Source organism: Gossypium raimondii, chromosome 1 (assembly GCF_025698545.1).
Source record: "Gossypium raimondii isolate GPD5lz chromosome 1, ASM2569854v1, whole genome shotgun sequence".
In the NCBI taxonomy this organism is placed as follows: domain Eukaryota; kingdom Viridiplantae; phylum Streptophyta; class Magnoliopsida; order Malvales; family Malvaceae; genus Gossypium; species Gossypium raimondii.
In genome coordinates this window covers 9,312,138-9,337,410 of record NC_068565.1, presented here as the reverse complement: position 1 = coordinate 9,337,410, position 25,273 = coordinate 9,312,138, and the positions used below count along the sequence as shown (strand labels likewise).

The 25,273-nt window shown below is 31.5% G+C and overlaps 1 protein-coding gene across 1 annotated transcript; it reads right to left on the bottom strand.

The window, feature by feature from the left end:
* Positions 1 to 13,585: 13,585 nt before the first annotated feature.
* LOC105780816 (probable beta-1,3-galactosyltransferase 4) lies at positions 13,586 to 17,413 on the bottom strand. The gene is made up of 11 exons (XM_012605330.2): positions 16,951 to 17,413; positions 16,161 to 16,263; positions 16,015 to 16,079; positions 15,721 to 15,932; positions 15,561 to 15,624; positions 15,304 to 15,376; positions 15,046 to 15,166; positions 14,745 to 14,832; positions 14,522 to 14,647; positions 14,315 to 14,421; positions 13,586 to 14,056 (listed from the first exon to the last, which is right to left on the bottom strand). Exons 1-11 carry the CDS (start codon positions 17,061 to 17,063, stop codon positions 13,908 to 13,910), a joined length of 1,221 nt encoding a protein of 406 aa, XP_012460784.1. The 5' UTR covers positions 17,064 to 17,413; the 3' UTR covers positions 13,586 to 13,907.
* Positions 17,414 to 25,273: the final 7,860 nt, after the last annotated feature.

Here is a 25,273-nt window from a genome sequence, read left to right as displayed (position 1 = left end):
TGAGAAACCTTTCGGTTTCTGACCGTATTTCCTCGGAGACGGCTACCTCAGAGGCACACGGCGGTTTAGGCTCCCAAATACAGGTTGTTTCTTTCCTTCTCTTCTCTATTTTATTCGTATGTAAATAAAATATATGTAACAATAAAATTGCAAGTATCAACCTTTGCTTTAATTTTTTTGCTCTTGATATTAAGAAAGTCGTAGTTTGTATTTTCGATTTCGAAATCGGGGGTCTGTTTACAGTATTGTCTATGGCTTTATATAGCCGAATGAAAATACAACAAATAGAAACAAGAAATCTGCTTGATTTGATTTGGTTTGATTTGATTTTCTTTCCTTTCTTGTGTTTGCAGGTGAAGATCGTGAAGATTCGACTTGGTGATGGCTGCGGCTGCGGCGCAAAGGTCTTCTTCAGAAACCCTAGGGTTTTTGCAAATGATTTGGGCCACTGAGCTTTGGGCCCCTGTTGTATTTCGGGTTTTGGGCTCTATAGGCCTGTTTGTAAAAAAATGGACTGCTTGTTTATTGTGGGCCGGGTAAAAATTTGGGTATTACAGGTTGAAAAAGTTATTTTTTGGTGAAAGATTTTCTCAATCTCAAACGCATAAGATTATTTATTATGATTATTATAACGAAGAATCAGAGTTTATCTTGGACTGTAAGAATCAAATAGGCAGTCATGTTAAACCTGTAAATAGGCAACCAATACGCACGGGAGATGCATTGTTCTAAGCAAGTGTTGTGCTGATTTGATTAATTTATTTTTATTATTTTCCCTTGTATTTTCGCACCCTATGAGTGGTTATAACAAGTTGGGACTAACTATTGGAGTTGCAATCATTTGTTTGTGTAAGGATATAAGCAACTTTAGTCAGTCAAGTTGAATTTATAGTAAACTGACGTAAACAACTGATTTAGATATTCAAATTTGTATCTCTTATCCTAATAAGTAAATGTATATTCACATAATAAATATCTGAAACATTTATTTGCACCTACTCTGAAAATTTATAATTGTAGATAATAATTTTAAATTTTAAATTTAAATATAAATATTATTCGAATTTCCAAAATAAAATAGATAAAAAATAGTGGATATCCGAATTTGCATTATGAATTGTGATCCCTACGCCTACATCTCGAATCCCAAGTTTATAATATTTGCACTAGGGACAGAGACAAAAGAGGTTGATCGAGGCAATGACTCGTAATTTTTTACAAGACCCTTGAAATCCTATTGACTCTAATGACAAAAGAGGTTGGTTAAATCCCAAGTTTATAATGTTTTTCAGTAAATATATAAAACTCAAGACAACATAAGTCTAAACCGGTTCATGAAATTATTTATTGTTCCGAAATACTCTCAAAACTAGGGGTGTTCAAACGGTCAATTCGGATATTAATCGAACCGAATTACCATTCATCAAATTAACCAAAACCATAAAAGTCTTAATCATTAACCGAACCAATTTTTTTTTAAATCTTTTAAAAGATTGAAATAATTTTGACTAATTTTGGCAGATAACCGAATTAACTGAAAATTTTACATTTTTTTTGTTTTGTTCAAATAAGTTTGAAACATGAAAAAACATCATTGTAATGTTATTTTTCTTTACTTTTAACTAAAAAAACAAATAAGACTAATTTAATATCATCGTAACAAACACTACATTAAAAATAAGAAAGTTTGAGACTTAAATGATGAAATGAAAAAAAATCGAAGAAATCAATGAGAATAGAAGATGGTTTGGAGTCAAGTGGCACCCACCCAGACTTTGTTTTTGAGTTTGAGGATGGGAAGAAAAAAATTTAGGGCTTCTTTATTTTATTATTTATTATTTAGTTTTAAAATATATAAATCTATTATGATTTTGAGCCATTATAATAATCTGTACAAATCCAATTAGTTTTAAGCCCATTCTTTAATTTTTTATATTTTGGGCTTACATAATATATTGGACTTGTCACACTCGGTTTTCAATAGAGGTTTGAAATTTAGAAAAATAATAGGGTGTTAATTGAAAGAAATCGTAGGTTTGGTGACCTCTACTATAAAATCTAAAATTTTTAGTGGCTGAATGGCAAATAGTTGGGTTTTAATTCTAGTTCAATTACGTTGGAACTGATTGGTTCCTAAGTGGGAAACATAATGATGTCAACCGTTGGTTTTGATGGGTTTTTAGGTGACTGTGCATGTAATATTATATATAGTTGAGAAGTGTTATTCTGGAGGGAAAATTCCTGTCAATTCTGTTCCAATTTCTTCACTTCTTCATCTTTTTATTTAGTTGTCTCGAAGAGGAGAAAGTTCAAGGAATGCTTTGCATGGAGCGATGAACATGCGGATTGAGTCTGAAAAGATGAGAATTTGATGAACTGGTAAGTTTCTTAATCTTTCTGTACTTGTGGATTTGAGGAAAAGAGAAGTTTGGGGTTTCTGTAAGTTTTTGGATTATGGATTTTAAAGCGTGAATACCTTTGAGTTAACTAGTATATTTGGTTGTCATGCTTAACTAACTAGAATGGAGGAGACTCTGGTTGTTGGAAAAGCTAAGCTGGCAGGGAGAAAAGACAGAAGGTGAGTTTCTTTACTCCACTTTTGGATGTTTGCTGGTTGTTGTGTTATTTGCATATTTTGTACTGAGTTTGGTTTGGGTCTACAGCTATGTATGAGTGTTGTTGTCTAGGATTGTATGGAGATTATATGCATGCATAGGTTTGTACAAGTATAAGAATTGCAAGAATGTTTTTGTTAAATGGGTATAGTTTCATATTGATTGAAATGTGGCGTAATCCATGATATATAGTGTATGAATAATTCGTGTTGATTGAAATGATGGGCATGATATGCTTGTTTATAAAATATGGAGTACAGAGAGAATGCAAGGAGAATATGTATGGGAACCCTAGCAAGCGTACTGATAAGAAGTCCAGCCAAGACGCGAATGCAAGGAGAATATGTGAAAGCATTTTGTATGTGGATATACGTGGAAAAAGGGGTTTTTCCTTTAGAATGATTACAAATGTGTATCCGTCATTAAGAGTCAGCCAGAGGTAACGAACAAGCCAACTTTAGTTATGAGAAAGTGAGGCTGATCTCTAGACTCTATTTTTAAGTGTTTCTAGGCAAAAAGGTCGCTAAAAAAGGGAAGTCCACCAATGACTATCTTATGTGGGAAGTTTGCCAAGGACTGACTTATGCAGAAGGTCCGCTAAAGACTATCTTGAATACAGGAATGTTCATAAGGACTATTTGTTCTGTAAATACTGTCATGGACTAACAAATGAAGAGGATGTCCATTAGGACTATCTAGTGTTGAGAAGTCCGCTAATGTCTATCTTCCAAGTATAATTCCACAAGAAAAGAGTAGTGTTTAAACTATCCATGGAATCTTATATTCGAGGGTCACCTACGAATACGTCCAAATCCGCCCCCGCTATATCCGCCAACGATCCGTTCAAGAAGAACATATAGGCGTCGACCACACTAGCCGAATTGCGAGAGCTTATATAAAACTCTAGGAGTTTATGTACATGCATTCACTCTTATTTCTCATGATATCAAGAGTTATTATTTAATAATTGGTGTATTAAAACTCACTAAATTCATTTGAACTTATGAGTGGTTTGCCTTGATTGCAGGATCAAAGACTAACATGGATATTGTGGGAATGGACCAAGTTAGACCTCGTGAATTAAGTGGACGTTTTGGTGAGGTTTCATACATATAGAGGGGCACCCTTAGAGGCTACGCTTCAGGGTTAGATTAAGCGTAGTTAGTTGAATTCAAATTTGGGATGTATATGTTATATATATTCGATAAACCAAACGATTGTAAGAACTATAATCAACTTATTTTGTTACTCATATGATAAGAATTTTTATTGGATATTATTTCATAGAACGTGTTTGATAGCTAAGAAATTGGAATAAAGTTATATGGTGTACATATTTTAAATTTGGTGTGGTCTAAGTATTGTAAATAAGTCAAGTCAGAAATTTTGTTAAGTAATACGATTTAATTGTGACATTCGGTACCCAAACCCAGTGTTCAGGTTGGATAGAGGGTGTTATAGACCTATCTAATATATTGAGCCTATAATTTTTATTATTAAAAATTTTGGTTAATAGGTTAATTATTCGGTTTCAAATCGATTTAACCGTTAACTGAAATTTCAAAAAAAACCCTTAATCGAACCCTGACCAAATTAGATTCAATGGTTGCCAAATTAATTGAAATAACTCGGTTCGGTCGAATAATTTGGTTAAAACCGAATTATGCACACCCCTACTCAAAATAGATTCAGATTAATAAGCTGACGAAAAGTTACCCACTTTTCGCGAGAAATTGCTCGTGGCTGGTGGAGTTTCAACAACAACAGACACCGGCATATGTTGATCACAACTTGTGAAGACACCAAAGATACCCACAAAGTATATTTACAAACTGAAAAGAGAGAAGGTATATTGAGTCAATGAGGAAGGTTAGCACGAGGAAAAAAAGGTAGGTAGTAACCAACCCACAAACTAGCACAGCCAGCAAAACAAGATAAAAAAAAATTATTGTTAGACAAATAAATTTAGAAAAAAAGTTATTTAATAATGAAATATTATATTATTATTTACTAAATCAACAACACATCAAAGATTATTCCATGAAAAGTTATTTTAACTTATAATAATTTCTTCTAACATTGGTTCATGAATGATTAGGGGTTTTTGTTTAGGAGAGAATCCTATTTAATGGATCAGCCACTTCTTTTGCTGGAAGATTTTATTGGAACTTGTATGCTTGTTTATTTTATTCCATTTTTAATTACAATTGATGTATCTATATTATTATAATTAAAATGATCAATTGAATGCATCAACAAAATTATAATTATTCAACTTAATTAAAAGTGAAATATGTGTTAAAAGAAAGTAAATGATATTAATTAGAATTTTTAAAAATTGAAATGAGATATTCTTTTAAGGTCTAAAAAATTGTTTTTTAAATATCATTTAAATTCTTACAATATGTTAGAATTGTGTGACTCGATTCTTTGTTAAAGAAAATATAGTGATAAAATAAGGGGATCTGTGTAGGCCCCTACGATACGGACCATGCTACACAAGTAGAATCCGTATATAATTACACATTGTCTATTTGATATTTATTAAAATAAAGTTTTTCAACATTTAAATAGATATAGTCGAAACTCCTTTTATATCATTCAATTTTTAACATTAATGAATTTCTTTTCCTCTGCCCGTGGCTTTTTCCTGAGAGAGTTTCTACATAAAATCTATATTTTTATTTTATTTATTTATTTATTTTTCTATTACTTTGCGATCATTTTATATTGTCATTATCGACCCTTAATTTTAATACAATAAATATATTTGTATAAGTACTACAATCAAAAGTAACCATTATAATACATAAATAAATAAATTGATAGCACCTATACAAAATAAAAATATTATATTATACATTAAATTGGCAATGACTGGATATACCTTTCGTATATATATTCAAAGAAAGAATATAAGAACTCCAAAAGTCAAATTTTCTGTATTTTGATACATACACGAAAATAGAAGCAATGTTATATATGCCAATGATTCGTAAACTACTGATGGTCAAACGATAGAGTCGACAGAATTGTTTGTAACTACAGATGATTGGTCGTCATTGACCTGATCATCTTTATTGGCCTCGCGACGCAGTAACTTAATTGACGATGCGTATCGAGCTACTTTGTGGACCATCTCGACAAGTGTTAGTTTAGCGAAGAAACCGCACCATATGACCAATAAGGACCACCCAAGGTAAGGGAAAATGATGGTTACGAGTAATATGGATGCTAATGGTGCAAATAAGAGGCTGATACTGATGATGATGTTGGGGCAATCTTTGTCGTCAATTCGGAGCTTGATATTAGTCACCATGGCTGCAACATATGTTAATGTAACGATGAAAAAGGCGAATATCAAGGTGCTATTGTCATCAAATGGAGAAGCATCGTGTTTGTTGTAGTATTTGAGTTGCAAAAAGGGAACGAAGGCCAGTACTAGGAAGGTTAAAATTGCATGCATTGCTCCCATGTCACCTGCGCTGTAAATTTCAAACATCGAGGATAAGAAAATGTTTTATGGTTTTTTTTTTTTTTTTTGCTGAAATTTCATTTGTACTTTTGGGCTGGGAAATTGTAGGGTGTTTTTATGTTATAATCAATCTTTGAAATTATTCTATTCGAATATAAATTTTTCATAATTTTGTCACTTAGCATATGCTACTTTACACGTAAAATCTCATTCATAAAGAAATGAAATCTATATAATTGATACCAATTGTTCAAAATGTTAAAACTGACCCATCAGGTCGTGATACACAATTCGAAATCATTCTATTTTATTACTCACAAATCTTGTCACCTACAAGTGCCTTTGATATATTTGAACTTAGATCTCTTAAAAAAGTATGCTTTGCAAAGTAAATACCAATTGATCTATCTGTATAGAATGTAGTATGAGGTTTTGGGTTTGAATCTATCAACGAGTACTTATGGGAGATAAAACCTTAATCTCTTAAATCTATCAACAAGTACATATGAGTGATAAAACCTTAAAAGATTAATGAATATCAAAAAGGACAATTCCAGTTTGCTTATGGTAACAATCTAACAAATTTGCCAACTAATGAATAAAGTTAGATAAATTTATCAAATCATGAAACATCAAGTAACGTATAAAAAAAATGCATTGCTGACACCTAATTTCATCCGGATGCAAATCAAACCCTTTGTAATTTAATAAAGTATCAACTTTGGGTGTTGTAAGGGTGCTAAAACCCTCTTCACATGTAATTGACTCCCAAACTTTTTTTTTTAAAATTTTAACGTCGACCTTTTTAAAGTACTGATTTTTTAAACTGAACTACTATGGAGAAGAATAAAGAGGGAAAAGAAAGAGCAATTCATTTCTAAATTACCTGGCAGCCATTTTCTTGCAACTCTTCTTCTCAACCTCTAAACTCTGAACACTTTGCATAAGGATTGGTTCTTTTTCTATTATTTTTTGGCTCAATAAAGGTAGCAACACACCAGATGCTGGGAATGATGGATTGATACGTAAGTGAGGTTTGTATTAATATTTATTTCTTAAATCATCTCAAAATTTTCTATCTAGAAAGTTCACTATCTTAGTGTTGGCCATCAATTCTAGAAACTCGCCATCTTCATGTGTCATTTTCATAATTAAGCTTACATGTCGAATCATTTGTTTGAAGATTTAATGACTATATAGTTTGACCGTTATTAACTAAAAGGAAAATCAGATCTTATGAGCCAAAGCAGTGCAAATAACATCTATATCCAAATATCAAGTGATTCATGTTTCTATTACCTTTTAAATAACTTTTTTTTTTTGTTATATCATCAATTTGTTGGCTATAATTTAAAGGATTTATATGTAAAATTGTTATACACCGATAGTCACCAATCTGAAATCCAGATAAGATCTGGATTGTTTATCGGTGAGACACGTAGTGAGAGGATAGTCAATGGAGTTTGTTGACACCATTTTTTGGATGGAAAATGGGGTCGACTTGGTTTTTTGAAAATGAAAACGAAAACGGGAGTCGCCACCAATCTTTTTTGATAAGGTGTGATTGGATCACCTTGAAAAGTGGTTGTTTTTAATAAAAGGTTTGATTTTATTAAAACAACAAGTTTTGGTCCACGAAATTCAGAAAAACGGGTTCGGAAGTCGGTTACGCACGAGGAAGGATTAGCACCCTCGATACGCCCAAAATTGGTACCTAGTTGATTACTTAACGTCTTAGTGTCGAAGATTGAAAACTTTAAAGAAATTTAAAATACGATCCTTAAAAAAAACTCGAATGGCATGGATTGAAATTCAAGAGGAAATTTGGCAATTTGGTTAAACGTGAAATCAAAACCCAGCACCTTAGGGCACGTTTCTCGAATTTCCAAACGCAAAACATTGCCTTATTTTTGAAAAGTTTTTAAAAGGATATTTAGCTATTTGGTCGAACGAGAAATCGAAACCCAGTACCTTAGGGCACGTTCCTCGAATTTCCAAACGCAAAATATTTCCTTATTTTGAAAATTTTTGAAAAGGATATTAAGTCATTTGGTGGAACGAGAAATCGAAACCCAGTACCTTAGGGCACGTTCCTTGAATTTCCAAACGCAAAACATTGCCTTATTTTTGAAAAGTTTTTAAAAGGATATTTAGCTATTTGGTCGAACGAGAAAAATCAACACCCAGCACCTTAGGGCATGTTTTCTCGAATTTCCAAACGCAAAACATTGCCTTTATTATTTTTTAGAAAAAATTCTCATATCGGGAAAACAGCGCGTCATATCCAATGCGTTAGGACACAACATATTGAATTCCCGATAATGAGCTTTTTATTATTTTTAAAAGAGTAACCTCGATTATTTAAATTCAACGAAGAAAATCGGAACCCAATACGTTAGGGCTCGATTCTCTCGAAGATCTAAAATACCGAATATTACTTATATTTTTAAAATTTCTTTTTTGAAGTCTAAAAAATGGGTGTAATAGAATGATGATGATAATGATGTAAATAAAATAATATAAGCAAAACAAAATATAAATAAATAAGAAGTCGCATATATATAAATAAAATCAATCACGTATGTACAATAATAAACAAATATAAAGCATAACAAATAATAACGGACATGTAAATAAATAAATGAACAAGATTAACAAAATTATAAAAAATATATAAATCTATATATATGTATAAAATTATGAAAATATAAAAAAAACATATGCATATATACGTATTATTACATGAAAAATTATATAAGTGTATGTATATACATATATACTTATACAACAATCATCAAATATAAAAAGCCTATATATGTAGGTATATATATATGAATCATAAAATATAAAATACATATATAAAATAAATATTTTAAAAAATGAAGAATATGTAAATATATATATTTATGAAAATAAAATACATATATATAGATATGTAAATATGTACAAAAATCATACAATATACATAAAAATGTAGGTATGTATATAAGTATATATATATATATAAAAGCAATTATAATAATAATAATAATAATAATAATAATAATAATAATAATAATAATAATAATAATAATAATATGAAATTTGTTAGGAAATTTGTTAGGAAATAAACAAAATAGCAAAAAGACTAAATTAAACATTAAAACAAGATTCAGGGCTCAAAACGCAAATAAACAAAAGCGGGGGGACTACTCTGACCATTCATAAAACATGGAGGGACCAGTAAAAGAAATTTCCCTTCCATTAAAATGACGTAGTTCGGGTAAGGATTAAATTGAAAACGCAAAAAATTTTCGGGTAAAATTCAAAAGATTAAAAGAACCTAATTTTAAAAGCATAAAAAAGAGGAAGGGCTAAACGTGCAATTAGCCCTTCCGTCAAAAACACGTGGATCCCCGAGAGGCGGGTCGGGTCTAACAGGTCAAGTCAAAGCAAGCGCCGCTTTTGGTGCGAGAAGGCTGCCCAAAACGATGTCGTTTGGAAGCCTATTTAAACTAATTTTTTTTCAAAATTTTCATTCTTCCCTTCTTCTCCAAAAAAAAAAACAAAAAATTTCTCTCAAGTCTCTCTCCCTTCCTCCGACTAGAGCCCAGAAACTGGCGAACAGGGTTGCCACGTCCCCGCCGCACCGGCCACCGTACACCGTGGCCGAAAAATTCAGAAAAAAGGTAAAAAAAATTTTATACTTTCCTCTTTATATATATTTTTTAAATGTAAACTGTTTTCATAGAAAATAAATAATAACAAAAAGATAAAAAGAAAAGAAATGCAAAACGAAAATCACCTTGAAACTTAAATTTTTTTTTATTGATATCTGTTTTTTTTTTGTTACAAAAACGGAAGAAGAGGAACCCCAAAATCTCATAGAAAAATACAGAAAAAACGAGCCCCCTATTTTTACATTTGTTTTGGCTTTTTAAAGCCTTCTTGTTACTGCTTCTGTCTTGTTCATTTCTCTCTTTGCGTGTTTCTGTTGTTTGCGTGTTTGCAGGTGGAGCAGGTGAGGACAATGGGACGTGCGCGGCGCAAGTGGGGTGAGTCGGTGGTGGCAGTTGCGGCGGCAATGTCAGAAGGCCCTAGGTGCGGCGCACCTAGGGTTAGGGTTTCTTTTTTCTGATTTGTGTTTTGGGTAATGGGTTTTGTAATTGGGCTTGGGTAGGTTTTAAATTTTTGGGCTTGTTATTTGGTGAGGCCCGGGTAAATTTGGGCTGTACAGAGTTTACGCTATCAGTTCACATGAGTGAGAGGAGCTCATGGTCCCAACTTGCATATGCCCAAGGATTTCGTATGTAAGGGACCGCGAGATCTAGTATGCGAGCTGAAACAGTACACGTGCTCAACATGCCTAATGTCTGCTCAGAATCTCAATCCTATGAATAGTGAGGTCAAGTCATGAATAATAGAGTAATGAACAGTGATAATATGTATAAATGTTTCTTTTAATGAAAGATAGAAAAAATTACTCAACAACAACATTAGTGAATTATATGATGCTTGTAATAAATTTATTACTTATTACAACTGAAATTAATTTATAGCTTTAAAGTCAACAAACCAATTGACTTTTACTCCTTCCCACTTTTCCCCCAAAATTTTTACTCCCCTACCCTTCCAACCCCCTTAATCTACCCAAAATCCATTTCTCACAAAAATTTTACTCTCCCATTTACTTTTTCTCAAAATTTTACTCCCAAAACCCTCAAAACCTTTTATTTTCCTCCAAAATTTTTACTCCCTCTCACTTTTCCCCTAAAACTTTTAGTCCCTTCCCATCCCACCTCCCATCTATCCCAAACCCTCCCCCCTCCAATTTTTTTTTTAATATTTTCCATCCAAAATTTTACTCCCCCTATTTACTTTCCCTCAAACTTTTATTCCCCAAAACTTTTTATTTTTCCTCTAAACTTTTACTTCTCACCCTTTACTCTCAAATAAAAAATCAAAATTATCCCAAAAAAATCACTAAACATAAATAGTAATAATTTTATTTATATCTACTATTTATATTATTAAATTAAATTTCACATTTTATATTATTTATATTATTGAATTGTTTAGTCATATTGAATATTTATATTAAAATTGAATTATTAATTATGCCATAACATATTCATGTTAAAATTTTATATTGGTATCAATTTCACATTTTATTTTTAAAATAACTTTTATTAAAAATCATATTTTTACATTTAATATATTTTTTAATTCCAAAATACATAGTGACAAGAATCTGAAGATAATTGAAACAACTAAGCAAGCAAAGAAGCTAACCAGTATATAAAAATTAATAAATTATGAGGTGATGAAAGTTAATAAAAAATTTGATTAAGGTGGACAAATTTTATTAAGATGGGTGACAATGGTTACAAGGATCCAAAATTATTTTTTAAAATTTAACTCGAACAAATATATTCGATTCGATTCGATTCGAATTTTATCTCACTCGACTCGATTCGAGAAAACTTCAAATAAAGTTTGGATGATAAAATGAGATTCGAAAACTCGATTAACTCAAAAATTTTCGATTCGATTCAATTCGACCGAATGCTCACCCCTATAATGAATGATAAATTTGTCCTTGACTATGATCACCTTACTGAACACCTTACCAACAAAGTCAGAACCACATGTCTTGAAGGTCAAGATTTTAGGACATCAGAACAAGAACCAAATTATGATGCACTGCTAGCCTTTGCAACTCGGAATTGGCTACTATCTAAACAAAGCATATGTGTAAACAAATAGATGGTTTTCTTTTGTATAAGGTAGCATCCTTCATTCCAATTGATCTTGGTAAATTAATTTTTGATGAGATTGTAAAACACACAAAAACCAAGAACAAGAAACATATGCTACTGTTTCCCTCAATCAATCAAATCCTTCTGCAACAAAAGAAAGACTTAGTGCAGGAAGGAGAAGTCCTTGAAGCACCACAACTCATCTAAGTGAAACATAAGGAAACATGCAGCTGTTGGTTTGAATCTTGATGAAGAAGACTTTTAAGCTGACGAGGACCAAGTTGCAAATGGGTCTACAACTGCCAGTACAACTAATGCTAAACGAGTTAGATTAATCGAACATTTTGATGGAGTCGTGCACTACACTACAAAGCTTATCTTCTTGCTCAAACCATCTAACCAAACCTTTGGATATAAAAGAAAAAAGAACACATAAATATATGATGTTAGGCCTTAATTCGTTCACATTTACATTATTCTTGAGTGATTTTTAATTAGTTCATTTTATAACTAGTTGGGGTAAAATGAGTTTTAGATTATTTTTAGTGATTTTATGTTAATTTTAAAACTTTGTAGTGCTTTTGATTAAATAAAATTTTTCAAGCTCTTTTCGTAAGCATGGAATGAGTTTTACAAAGAAACCGGAACCTACCTTAAAAGGTTGCGATCTTGGTTGGATTTCTAAGGCAAAATCACGAATTCAGGTGGAAAAGACCAAAAAACTCATTTAAGAACAGAAAAAAGCAAGCAGTCTTAGAAAGCCTCGTAAATAGCAAAAGCAACGAGGCATCCTCAGACTTCTAATTAGGTTTTCTTAGCTTTGAGTTTTGTAGCCATTTTTACATTCAACATTCATTTTTTCTTGTGCATTGCAACAACTTTTTTTAGAGATTATTTATATTAAGGTTTTTTTTTTTGTTTCATTTAATTCTCAATTAACATTCTTCATTTTAATATATTTCATGTTGTTTGACAATTTACAATAAATTAGATTATTTACGTAGTTCAGAAACCTATAAACTAATGTCATAGTAATCAGAATAGGATTAAAATTAGATATAAGAACAAGACTACGGATTAATTTTATGATTTGTGTGCATGTATTAATTCTAAGTGTGAGCAAGGTTAATAGGAATCCTAAAGAAAAAGTAGGTTGAGAGAGTTCCTTACTCAACCATAGTGATCTAGCCAAAAACTTATGCAAGAATAGTTTTGGGTAAAACGACCAACCGAGAACAATATTGCACTTAGCACGAGATTAATAAGTTGTTAAATTACTTGGAGGTGCTGGGTGTGCGACAGTGACATTTGTGTTTTTAGAACTTTACTTAAATCTAGAGATACATCCATGTATTCATTATCATACTGAATCAAAGTTGAAGAGTAATCGAGTGTTTTTATTGTTTAAGTTATTATTGATGTTGCTTATTGGATGCCACATGGAAGTATTATTGAAGCACAATTTCAGGGATATCACATCAACTCTAGCTGAAAATTTGCAAACCTACTTGTTTACTTGATTTTGTAGTATTGAAGAGAGCACAAATGTAAGATGTTATCTTGAGTGCCAACACTTTGTAAGCAAATTGTTTTATGATCAATTCGTAGTTCTATTGACTAACATGACCCGAAATAGCCATTGGCTACTGCAATGTTTGAACTTGTCACGTCCAATTTTTGAAGAAATATTTATCACCCTTTTCAATCATAATCATATACCAGTCAAAAAGTAGAGTGATCAACTAATTCACGAATCAGAACTCAAAAGGGAGCAATGGCTTACTTATTATGGAGTTTGCCACTCACACCAAGAAAAGCAAACAAAAGAATGGTTAATTACAAGCTCTTCTCCTCTCTTCCTCTCTCTATATATAACTGCTGTTTGCAGTGTCTTTCTCCCTATATAAAATGGAGCAGACATTCAGCAGCTTCAACCTCTTCTTTTCCCCTCAACCCATTCATGTTTCTACAGTTATTACAGTCCCCTTTTTTTTTTTTCTTCTCAACTCTCAATGCCCAAAAACCAAGCTCGTTTCGTTTCACTTGCTTCCCTCCTGAGGTTGGAGGAACTGAGCTTCATTAGAAAGTTGCAGTCCGTAAAGCATTCTTCCCTTCTCCGCACCGCCGGTGAACATCCTTCATCCTGTCGACTGACCTGCAAATACCGCTGCAGGTCCAGTCAAATGAAGCAACACAGATGTTGCCCGCTTGAGCCTTCCATTCGCAATCTGCAGCAATGTTTGTTATTGTCAAGCTTCTGCTCACATATAATCCCAGAACTCAACGGTACATCATTCCCTACTCTGCTATTGAATAGCCCAGGTGGTCTCATATGACCAGTAAAACCACTTCTTTGATAACAAGTTCTTTAATTCGATAGTTCAAGCTATGCGGCTTTACAACCAGATGGTCGTTTCAAGATGCTAAACTCGATCAGATGTGATAGTAAGAAAATAAGAAGAAAAACAATGAGTATATAACATTACCTGTGGTACCACAGCAGAGTCTGCGGTCATCTATATGATCGACATCCAACCCGATAAACCATGATCCCAGTGAAACGTCTTCGTTGGCATACTTATGCAGCACATGCCTGAAAAATTATTGTTTCACAAGAAACGAAGCACATGAACACAAATGAATTTCAAACACAGATAATATGATATTATTCTTCGGAGGATGCAGGAACTTACTGGTTAATGGATATGTAAGATGCCAAATCTTTAGAGATGGCATATAGCTGCCCCGTAGCATGACGGAAATACTTGTTTCCCTCCTCACCGAATTTCCAATATTCAGGTTCATGGTATCTTACTCCCCTGTTCACAGATGAGGAAAAAGTAAGAAAATTTTAAATAAAAGGTAATAACTTCGAGCTTTTAGTTAAAAACATAATATTGAACATGTTTGGCTTACTTTTGAGCAAGAACCGGACCAGATTTCATGCAACCAATGTAAACCCTTGGCTTGGACCGATGTCTAGCCAAAGTTGCTCCAAGTGTCGCTGCAAAAGCACATGAATAAATCAAATTTAAGAAAATGTACCGAGGAAAGCGACACCAAGAATCATTTACATAGTAATCTATAAACCCGAAAGAGTAGAAAAACTCTCGATACAAATTTGAACTTTCAAGCGCAACATACATTTTGGCTGCAACATGAGAAAGACTGTTTTCCCTAAATGCAAAACCAGGCAATAGAATATTGCTTCCTTTACCTATATTTACATGCACATCATCATCAACTTTTACATAGAAATCAGCGTCCCACAAAGCAGCGGCAGTGGCAAAGTATGTCTTTGTCTTTGCTGATAATTCGAGGTAACCCTCAACATGCTCCTATCAAATGAAATTTTTACAAGAATTAGAATATTGAAGAAAAGTTTTGTAGCTTATGGAATGCAGAAAAGAGCTCCTTTATGTAGGCTCATGTCAAATAGAAGATGCCGACAACGAGCAAAGATTGAGGGTAGTACCAGCCTCAGAATGTCACCATGCTTCCGATCTTCAGCTTCAATAGCCCTATCAAGGATACCCCCTGAGGTAGCACTGTCAAAGGACAGATAAGAAGTTTAGGAGGATCTCACAAGAAATTGAGAAGATCATATATGAAGCAATAACATTATAGACAACCAAAGATGTATCCACTGAATATTAGCCCAAACAACCAAAGGCTTTTAACTCGAAAGTGAACTTCCAACTAACTAGCTTTTAACTTGAATAAAGTACCCACCTGTGACCAATTACAAATCGCATTACAACTCCCTTCTCTTCTTCGAGCTTCTTTCGTTCTTCTCCTGGTTTTTCATACAGATGAAGGAACAGTAATGATTCATCTCACATGATGCACCAAAATGACTATTATATGGAATAAAAGAGATCAATTTGCAAACCTTGAGGCATCCAAGTAGCACGAACTGAATCTCTTCGTTTTCTGCTGCTAAAAGCAGTATTAATACCAACGACCATTAAATATTTCCGTTTCCCACTCGATTCAGGGATTTTCAGGTCATCCGAAATGGGAGAGCCATTAATTATGGATTCCTGCATGGCCCTTGCAGTAGCTAACTCCATCTCCAAATTCGATATCGTTTTATCCAGTGTTCTGCATTTTACATTTAGTAAAACATAAGTCTTCCGCTAAATTAACCAAAAATGTAAGGGAAAAAGCACGGATATAAGCTTACTGTATAGCATTAGGAGTCTTTGAAACTTCCCCGACTATATTCTTCGATCCACGCTTCACATCCTTCTGTTGACAGAATACATCATATGAGGTAACCAAACCTAACAATAGGTGAGTTAACTTTCAAGTATTTGAATAAACACTCACTTGAATCGGATCACAACCCTCTGTAACTAGTTTTAACCTTTCATCTTTAATTCCAGTTTCTAGTGATACAACCTTATCTTCAGCTTCAGGCACTGTCCACATTCTATGACAAAACATCTAATTAGTTTGAAATTCACACTGGTAAAAGAAAAATAGGACAGAAAATATCGTAATTATCGATCTGGGAGCACAAGTACACTCGTAATACTTGAACAAATTCACACTAACATCGCGGCAGATACCTCGAGTAACAAATTTCAGATAAAAGAACAGCAAATTAAGTGCTTGCACATTAAAAATGCCATGTCAAACTCTTTGAACTTTTAATCACCTTGATTTTATCTCATCACAGTAACAAAGCAAAGCTCAAATGGCCAAAACCTTAAATCCACCATAAAAAAAATCATGAAACAAAGAACAGGAGAACCTACATAATACTCTATGAACTGCAGATCTTTGCTTTACAAGATCAAAAGTTTTCATAAACATTATCCATAAATAAGAACCCCACGAACAATATCAGAAAACTTACTAAAAAATGCCTTAAACCATGGTCCATAGAACTAATTAAATGAAACAGGATACTGCTTTCACTAAATTGTAAATACAACCAAAAACAAGACCATCCTAAATCAGGAAACTTGTAAAAGCCAAAACAATTTATGGAAATCAGAAACAAAAATCATAACTTTAGAAGCACCAACTTTCACCAAACTGCAAAAACAAGCTACAACCAAATCAAGACATGGAATTTAAAGAAGCTAAAAAGAAAAAAATGAGATAAATTTACCTATCGGAGAAGAGCATCCCAGCACAAAAACAGCCAATGCAAAGCAAAAGAGTCCACTTCTTAGTCACAAAAGACTTTGTATTTGACTCCAATCCTTTACTCTTCCAACCCATTTTTTTCTTGAAACTCTTCCTCCTCTTTCTCCCTCTAAAACTAATCAAAATCTAATTCAAAGCAAAACCCATTTCTTATCTCAAGTCAACAAAGTCAAAATGACCAAAATCTTTCAGATCCAAAGATCCCAACTTTCCTTCAAACCCAACACCAAACCACAGATAAAACAGCAACCATTTATTCCAAAACAAAATGTTTTTTCACTTAGAATTTGTATCTTTAAATTGGGTTTTGAGAATTCTTTCTTCTGGAAAATTGCAGAGAATAGAAAACTCAAAACTTGGTGCTCTTTTGGAAGAGCTCTTGGTGATGACCCCCAACAACTTCAACTGTTGAGTTTTTCTAATACAAGCATATATAGAAATATGTGATACAATTAATTCGTATAATTTATACAACCGACATTCAGAAAAGTAATTTTTTATTTTTTATTTTATTTTTATTTTATTTTTTATAGGGCTGTATATTAAATTGTCTGTCCTAGTTGTACATTTATTGACATTTTAACAACTCCCCTAATAGCAGTTGTTTGTTTGATGATTAACAATGGAACAAAAATGAGAGTACCAGTAGCAGCTAAGCTTCTATTTCTAGATCAGAAACAAAGTGGATTCATATTTGAAACATATGTTTTCATATATTGCTGCTATTTTTCATGTTATTTTGAAATGGATGCGCACCATTTGAATTCAAATGACATATGCAAACACAACTGCATGTGTGATGTTTTATGTCCTGATTTGCCCAAAGACAAAAATTCCAAGTCCAACAAGAAAAAGGGAAAGGAGAACAGTTGTAGAAAAAAAGAATAACAAATCACATGCCCTAAGAATGTAGCTTAGTGGAGAATATTTTAGGCTGTCAAGAAACCTGACATGTTGTTTCAAAAAAAACTTTGAAAGATATAATTAGCTTAGTTTAGTTTAGCTTCTTCATTTTTTTTTTTTTTTCTGTTTAGATTTTGCTTTTGTCCTTACAAAGCAGCAGCTCCAACTGTTCTAAAATCCCAACACTTACAATCATTCATCACAGTATGGTTAGGACACATGGGACACATGCAATGAACATGAGTCCAATAATGGATTTTTCACAGGTTATCAAGACCTATGGTTCTAATTCAAGTTTTGATGTGTTTGAGACTGAGAGATTCAGATCACAACACAGGCTAGTTTGGTCCCAGTTCCAGCACAACTATTTTGGGTTTATATATGTACATATTTTGACTAAAAATCCAGGAATTCCAAGGTAAACTCCTTTGTTGACCGACAGTGCCATGAATTTTTCTTTATTTTCTTCTTTAAAAAATGAGGGATTAAAATGTAACATCAAGCCTTCTAGCTTTGACTTTGGGAAGAAGACTCTCTATTGTCTCTTATACGTACCATATATATATTTGAAGACAGATAAAATGTCACCATAATATCTGCTTGGAAAGAGAATGAAGACCTACCATTAAGTATGTTTTGTTTGATGGATGAACCATAAATTATCTTTCATTAAAGGTATCAAAGTTTGATCATTTGTATCATATATGTACCACACATCTTATTCATTAAGATCTATTCTTAGTATTTGCTTTATATTGGTAAATCCTAACTTTCTATTTGCATGTAAAGATACTGTTGATTTTGTCCCTTCAATGCATGACAATTATGAACCAAAAGCTGCAAAATGCACTAGTGGATTTCATTTTAAGCCCTTTGGGGGGTGTTATGAAGAGCCTTTTCCTTGCCATTATAAGATCAACTTTAAGTCAAAAAGATTAACAAATTCGCCCATTATATCAAAATGATTGCCTTCTCTCTTCTTTCCTTTTTTTTTTTTTAATATTTGGTGGTAGGGGTAACCTCCATTGAGTTGAAAAGCAGAAAAAGGAAGCAAAGAACCTAAGCCCCCATTGAGTAGGCTACACTCTAAAAGGTTAATTAAACCCTATTTGCCTTCACTTTGTTGCAATTTTGAGAGATTAATTGGAAAGTGTCTAGTTTCTTGTTCTTCTAAGTAATAAAGAGGGGTCTGTTAATGAGTGTGGTTAATTAAGCCAAGTTGATGTGATTAACCATCATCAAAGTGGCCCCAATCACATGAGCAAACATCAAAAATTGGAACCCCCTTTTGCCATATGATTGTGGGTCTGAATCCCATGAGTTGGGCAATGGCACTAAATATTCAAATATAGATGCAAATTAGCACCAAACCTTATGTATTTTTTTCCCTTTTTAAAAATAAACTTTTATAATTATATTAATAGATAGGAGCGATTCTGCGTAAAACTAAAGTACTGTTTCATGTTTTTATAAATTTTGTATATCATCCATGTCAAGTTTTAATAAATTAAAGATTTCTAACTATTTTTACTTAAAAAATTAATAGTTATATATATTAATAAAGACAATCGTTTGAATCAATATAGCTGAAATATCGCATTAATTGAAAATTTACAAGAACAACAAATACAATTATATTAATAAGTTTAACAATCGGATTGTTAAAATATTAATCATAAAAAAAAGTTTTTGAAGTGTATTAAAATACGTAAACTAGTTGAGTTTTATGTCGGTTTAAGTAAATCTCTTCCTTAATGTATATGATCAAGACCAATTATTACAACCCATCAAATTAGCTTAAATTAAAGAGACTCGAATCTAAATGGTGACAATTATAATGATAGCTTTTGAAACGAGAAGTATGAGGGCCAAATCATTTTAACCTTAGAATCAAAATGAAGAAAGTTAACTCTTAAATTCAAGATTTAATCTTTTCCCTCTTTTAGCTAAAATATTTGGATAATCTTTTAGTTTCAAATTTACAACTAGGTTGAGAGTAGGATTATAACTGCAATAATTTGGGTATTTTATATATATTTTCTTGAAAAACAGATTGTAGAGCATTTCGGTCTAAGGGACTCTTTTTTTGGTTGGCTGAGGAAATGCACCCAAAGAATTTCAAGCAATACAATTAAGCATTGAACACCCAAATATTTTACCATAAAATTCTCTGCATTTCTTTTATGGGAAACAAAAACAAATACCGAATACAACTTATGTCTTACTTTCCATCCCATTATAAATCTAATGCTTGAATTTATTCAATTTAATCTAAATCATAAATTTATTCTCCTATAATTATCATCCAATCTAAATACTCAAATTCCCCAAACATATCTTACCATTTTCAACACTACACAATTGGTTTAAGGTGGAGACTATACCTTGTTAAAATCCTCTAACTTGTTTAAAACCTTCACTCTTTAGATAAAAAAAAAGGGTAACTATAGTATATAAAGAGAATAAGAAAAGGCTAAGAGTTTGTCTATGAGCTGTCCTCATGAACAGTATATATTTATCTATTAAATAGGACTAAATTGAAATTATTGAGCTGTGGCAGTTACTAATTGAATTGAAAAAAAGAGGTTAATTAAACTCTATTATTAGTTCTCGTACTTTATGAAAGTTGTGGATTTAGTCCCTATACTATAATTTGATTACTTTTGATATTGTACTTTTCAAATCGGTCAATTTTAGTCATTACACTTTTCAAATTTTGAAACTTTAGTAATGACCCAAACAACAATAGTTAAATTCGTTGGGTTAAAATTCAGTTAATAGTCATGAATTATGTGTATAGTTGTAGATTTAATCAATATTCTCCAATCGGATCATTCGAATCCCTATACTTTTGAATTTTTGAAATTAATTAGATTTTAAGGGCGTAATACGTAGAAATAACAAGTTGACACATCGAGTTCGGAAATAGTAAAACTTAATTTAATGAATTAAAATTTGAAATTTTGGTGAGGACTAAAATTTTAAATTTTGAAAAGTACAAAGACTAAAAATGACCAAATAAAAGTGTAGAAATTAAATTCATAACTTTTATAAAATATAGGGACTAATAGAAGAATTTAACCGAAAAAGGTAACCAAGAATAAGTTATATAATATCCAAGTACATTTGGGGAAGTAATTAATCCCAGTTTCAACATTTCAAAAGGAGGGTAGATCATTTTCCTTAGTGGGTCATGGGGTCATGGCCTAATTGCTTCACATGAGCCACATGGTGTCACCTAACATTGTGACCAATTGCATGTTCATTTCACATGTTTGTTTACTTTATATACTTCACTCATGGGCCATTGACTTTGCTTCCATACAAACTAAATGAAATTTATTATTTCTGTCTTGAAAGCTTCATATTATGTCTTGACAATTGGATAATTAATTGGTTAATAAAAAATAGTGGTTGGTATTTTAAGAAAATTAATTACATTATTAAAAATTAAATAATAATATTGATAATAATACGGATTTAAACTCTGTCATTTCCTTCCATTTTTTAATATTCTAATAATAAAAATTATATTAATATTGTTAGGATTTTGAAGTTTTTGAAATTATACGTTCGAATATTATCATATATGAATTATCTTCATATTTGTTTTTTTTTTAATTTTATTTTAACATATTATGATTATCCATATGTTCATGTTGATTTTAATTGTAATTATTTGAATATATTAATTATAGTCGTGCTTAAAAGATGTTAATTTTTTTTTTATTTCTCAAGGTATCTACCAGAACGAACCCAGTAACTAATCTTTTACATTCTGTAGGCCCATTAAAAAGGTAGATCCTGAACACGAATTTTAAAGATATTAATGTTTTATACCACTTTGAAATAATAAAATTGCCCCTTTTTTTTATTCTTCAGAAGTTCCATCAACCCACAAATTATAGATCTCTAAATTGAGTTATCCTTTTCAAATAGCTAAACCCAACCCAACTGCCAACATCATATCCATTCTCTTTCCAATCCATCATGAAATCCGATTGGGCTTTTCTTTCTAGAAAATAAATGAAGTTTGGGCCTTCTCTGAGGCCCAATCCATTTATTTACTAGTCCCCTTCAACTTTTTCGTTAACTTTGTTAAAAAATTAGATACAATCACAAATTTAATCCCTTAACTTTTACAATTACTATCAATTTGACCCCTATTGTTTTTTTCTTATAAAAATATTTAAAATTATATTAAAGAACTATAGAATAGTTAAAAATTTATAAAATTTTGAAATGTGTTAACAAATTAATCATAAAAACACTGAATTAATTATGAGTTTATTCTTACCAATTCAAAACTAATTTTCTTAATAATGAAACTTAGAAAAAATTTCTCTCTCAAATTCTTCCCACTTTTTTCTTTTATATTCCCTCAACTCTCATAGTTTCCCCTAATAATTTAAACTAACAAACAAAAGCTTCACTCTCTCTTTTTCTAGAAAATCGAAATCCAAAGAGAATGAAAAGAACAAAAAGTCTCCATGTCTTTTTTCTTTTTTTTTCATGATTTCTTTCGATTTTCCTAAGAGTCACAACCTTCTTTGTTGCAAGGGTCTTGAAACCCGATGAAGCACCATTTTTATTGAAGGTTATTCTCCAATTTTCTGAAAATACAATTTTTTTAATTTTGGTTTCTAATTTTCAAAAAAAAAATAAGAATTTTATTTTAAATCTTTTTGTGCTTAATAAATAACAGCATGCATACAAAAAAAAAAAGAGTAAAAGATACAATTTTTTCAATTCTGGTTGTCGAAACCATTTTTTATTTGATTTGAAAATGGGGATCGACTTTAAAAATGGAAATGGAGTCGCCACCGATCTTTTATTAGGGTGTAAACGGTTCACCGTTAAAAAATGAATTTGGTTAGCGAAATTTCGAGAAAATAGATTCGGGAGTCGATTACGCACAAGGAAGGGTTAGCACCCTCATACGCCCAAAATTGGTACCGAATTGATTGTTTGATGTCTTAATGTCAAAACTTTGAAAAAATTTTAAAATACGATCCTTTGGTGAGAAAACTTGAATAAACTAAATTGAATGATAAGACGCACTTATCTCGCAAAAATAAATTGCCACACTCAGTGAGTTAGGGTGCAACAATTCAATCTTCGAAATTAAATTCGTCCCCTCTTTTAAGAAAATCATGTTTTAAGAAGGTTATTCGATTATTTAAGTCAATCGAGAAATTAAAATCCAATAAGTTAGGGTTCAATTTCTCGAAATTCCTAAACATGAAACATTGCCTTTATTTTAAAATCGAGATAACAAAATGTGGTATCCAGTAAGTTAGGATCCATCACTTTGAAGTCTCAAAAGCTTTATTTTAAAGTTGTATGGTTTTACCAAAATAAACGCTGAGCTATTCAAATTTGTCGAGGAGAATTGAAGCCCCATAAGTTAGGGCGCAATTCTCTCGAGAGCTATGAACACCAGGCATTTTTGAAAATCATGAAATAAAATGGTTTTGGTACTCTAATGAAACCGAATATAAAAAAAATGCGGTGGGATGTTAATGTACGACACGAAACAATAATTAATAGGCTAAAGTATACTAACAATCATCAATAATCAAGAAATACGAATAAATATTATAAAATCTATGCGGGCAATAATATCCAACACACATCATGCAAATACAAATATCAACATTCAACAACTAAATGAATTAATAGTCAATTTTAAAAGAAATGTCAAGAGAAATAACATAAATAAAATATAATAAGTTTTCAATTGAAATACATCAAAAGGGTTAAAATGAATACTATATAAAATAATAATATAAAAGTATTGTACGAAAAGAAACTCAAAATAATATATATACTAAATTAAATAAATGATACATACAAAATGAAAAACTTTATAATGGCCTATGTATGGTAATATATGTACATAGAGCAATATATAAAACTTGAAAATAGTGAAATATAGAAATAAATTATATAGGTATATAAAAGGAAAATATCGGTTTTAAAAACAACTTTAAGGTAAATGATTATAATTACAGGGAATCAATTATGTGAGTGTGTGGCAAAATGATTTTAATGAAGTTATATGTGTATAGAAAATATATATATGTATAGTTTAAAATTAAATAACATATATTACATATGTGTATATATATATATATATAATAAAAGCAGTCTAAAATAATAGTAAATAATGAAGTAACATATATATATATATATAGGTAAATAGAAATATAATTAAATATAATAATAACAATAACAAATGGTAATAAAAATAATGATGGTAAATTAATTAACAAAACAAAAATATTAATCAGGACTAAATTAGAATGGAAACAGAAATTTTGGGGCTAATCCGCAATAAATAAAATGAAAAAACTTTGATTCTTTCTATTGATATTGTGTGATCGTATGCGTGGTTTTTTCAAAATACAAAAGGCTCCCTTTCTCTTATAGCCGAAATCAATGAAAAATCCCCCCCCGAATCTTTTTCTTTACATTTTTTCTTATTTCCCTCTTTTTCCTGATTTGCTGTCGATTTCCACTCTTTTTGTTTGCTTTCTCTGCCTTGTTGCGTTTGTTTGCCCTTTCTGCAGGTACGACATATGGAGGGTGGACGTGGCACGTCTGAGGAGGCTGCGTGAGGTGAGGAATGCCACGATGGCTGCAGTACTGAGGCTCGCCCTAACTGCTAGGGTTTCTGGTTCCTTTTCTGTTTTGGGCTTCAATGTAATTGGGCCGGGGTATCGGGCTACTGTAATTGGGCCATTCGAGTTTAAGTTTGATTTTAGTCTGTAATTTTGGACATTTTATTTGGTATTTATTTGTATACGAGCCGGGCAATATTGGGCCATTACACTGGTTTCTAATTTTCAAAAGAAAAAAAATCAATAATTTTATTTTAAATCTTTTTGTGCTTAATGAAATAACAACATGCAAACCAAAAACAAAAATAAGTGAAAACAATTTTCGGTAAAAGATACAATTTTGTAATTCTGGTTTTTATTTTCAAAAGAAAAATCAAGAATCTTGTTTTAAATCTTTTTGTGTTTAATAAAATAACAACATGTAAACCAATAACAAGTGAAAAAGGATTTTCGATAAAAGATTGTGTATTTATTTGAATGTCCTTTTGTATATTTTAGGGTAAACTATCAATATGTTATGTTTTAATTACTTACGTTCTCGTGTTATAATATTTTGTCATTGAGCATTAATTGTTGTTAACAGGATAACACTAATCGACGTGACACATTAAATCATTATTTCAAACAAAAATTTTAGGTTAAATTATACAATTAGTCCCTATATTTTTTTTTAGTTTTAAGCAATTTAATTTTTTTCTTTTATATTTTTTGAACTTTCTTTTTTTTTCATTTTCTTCTCATTTTCCCTTTGTTTCTCTC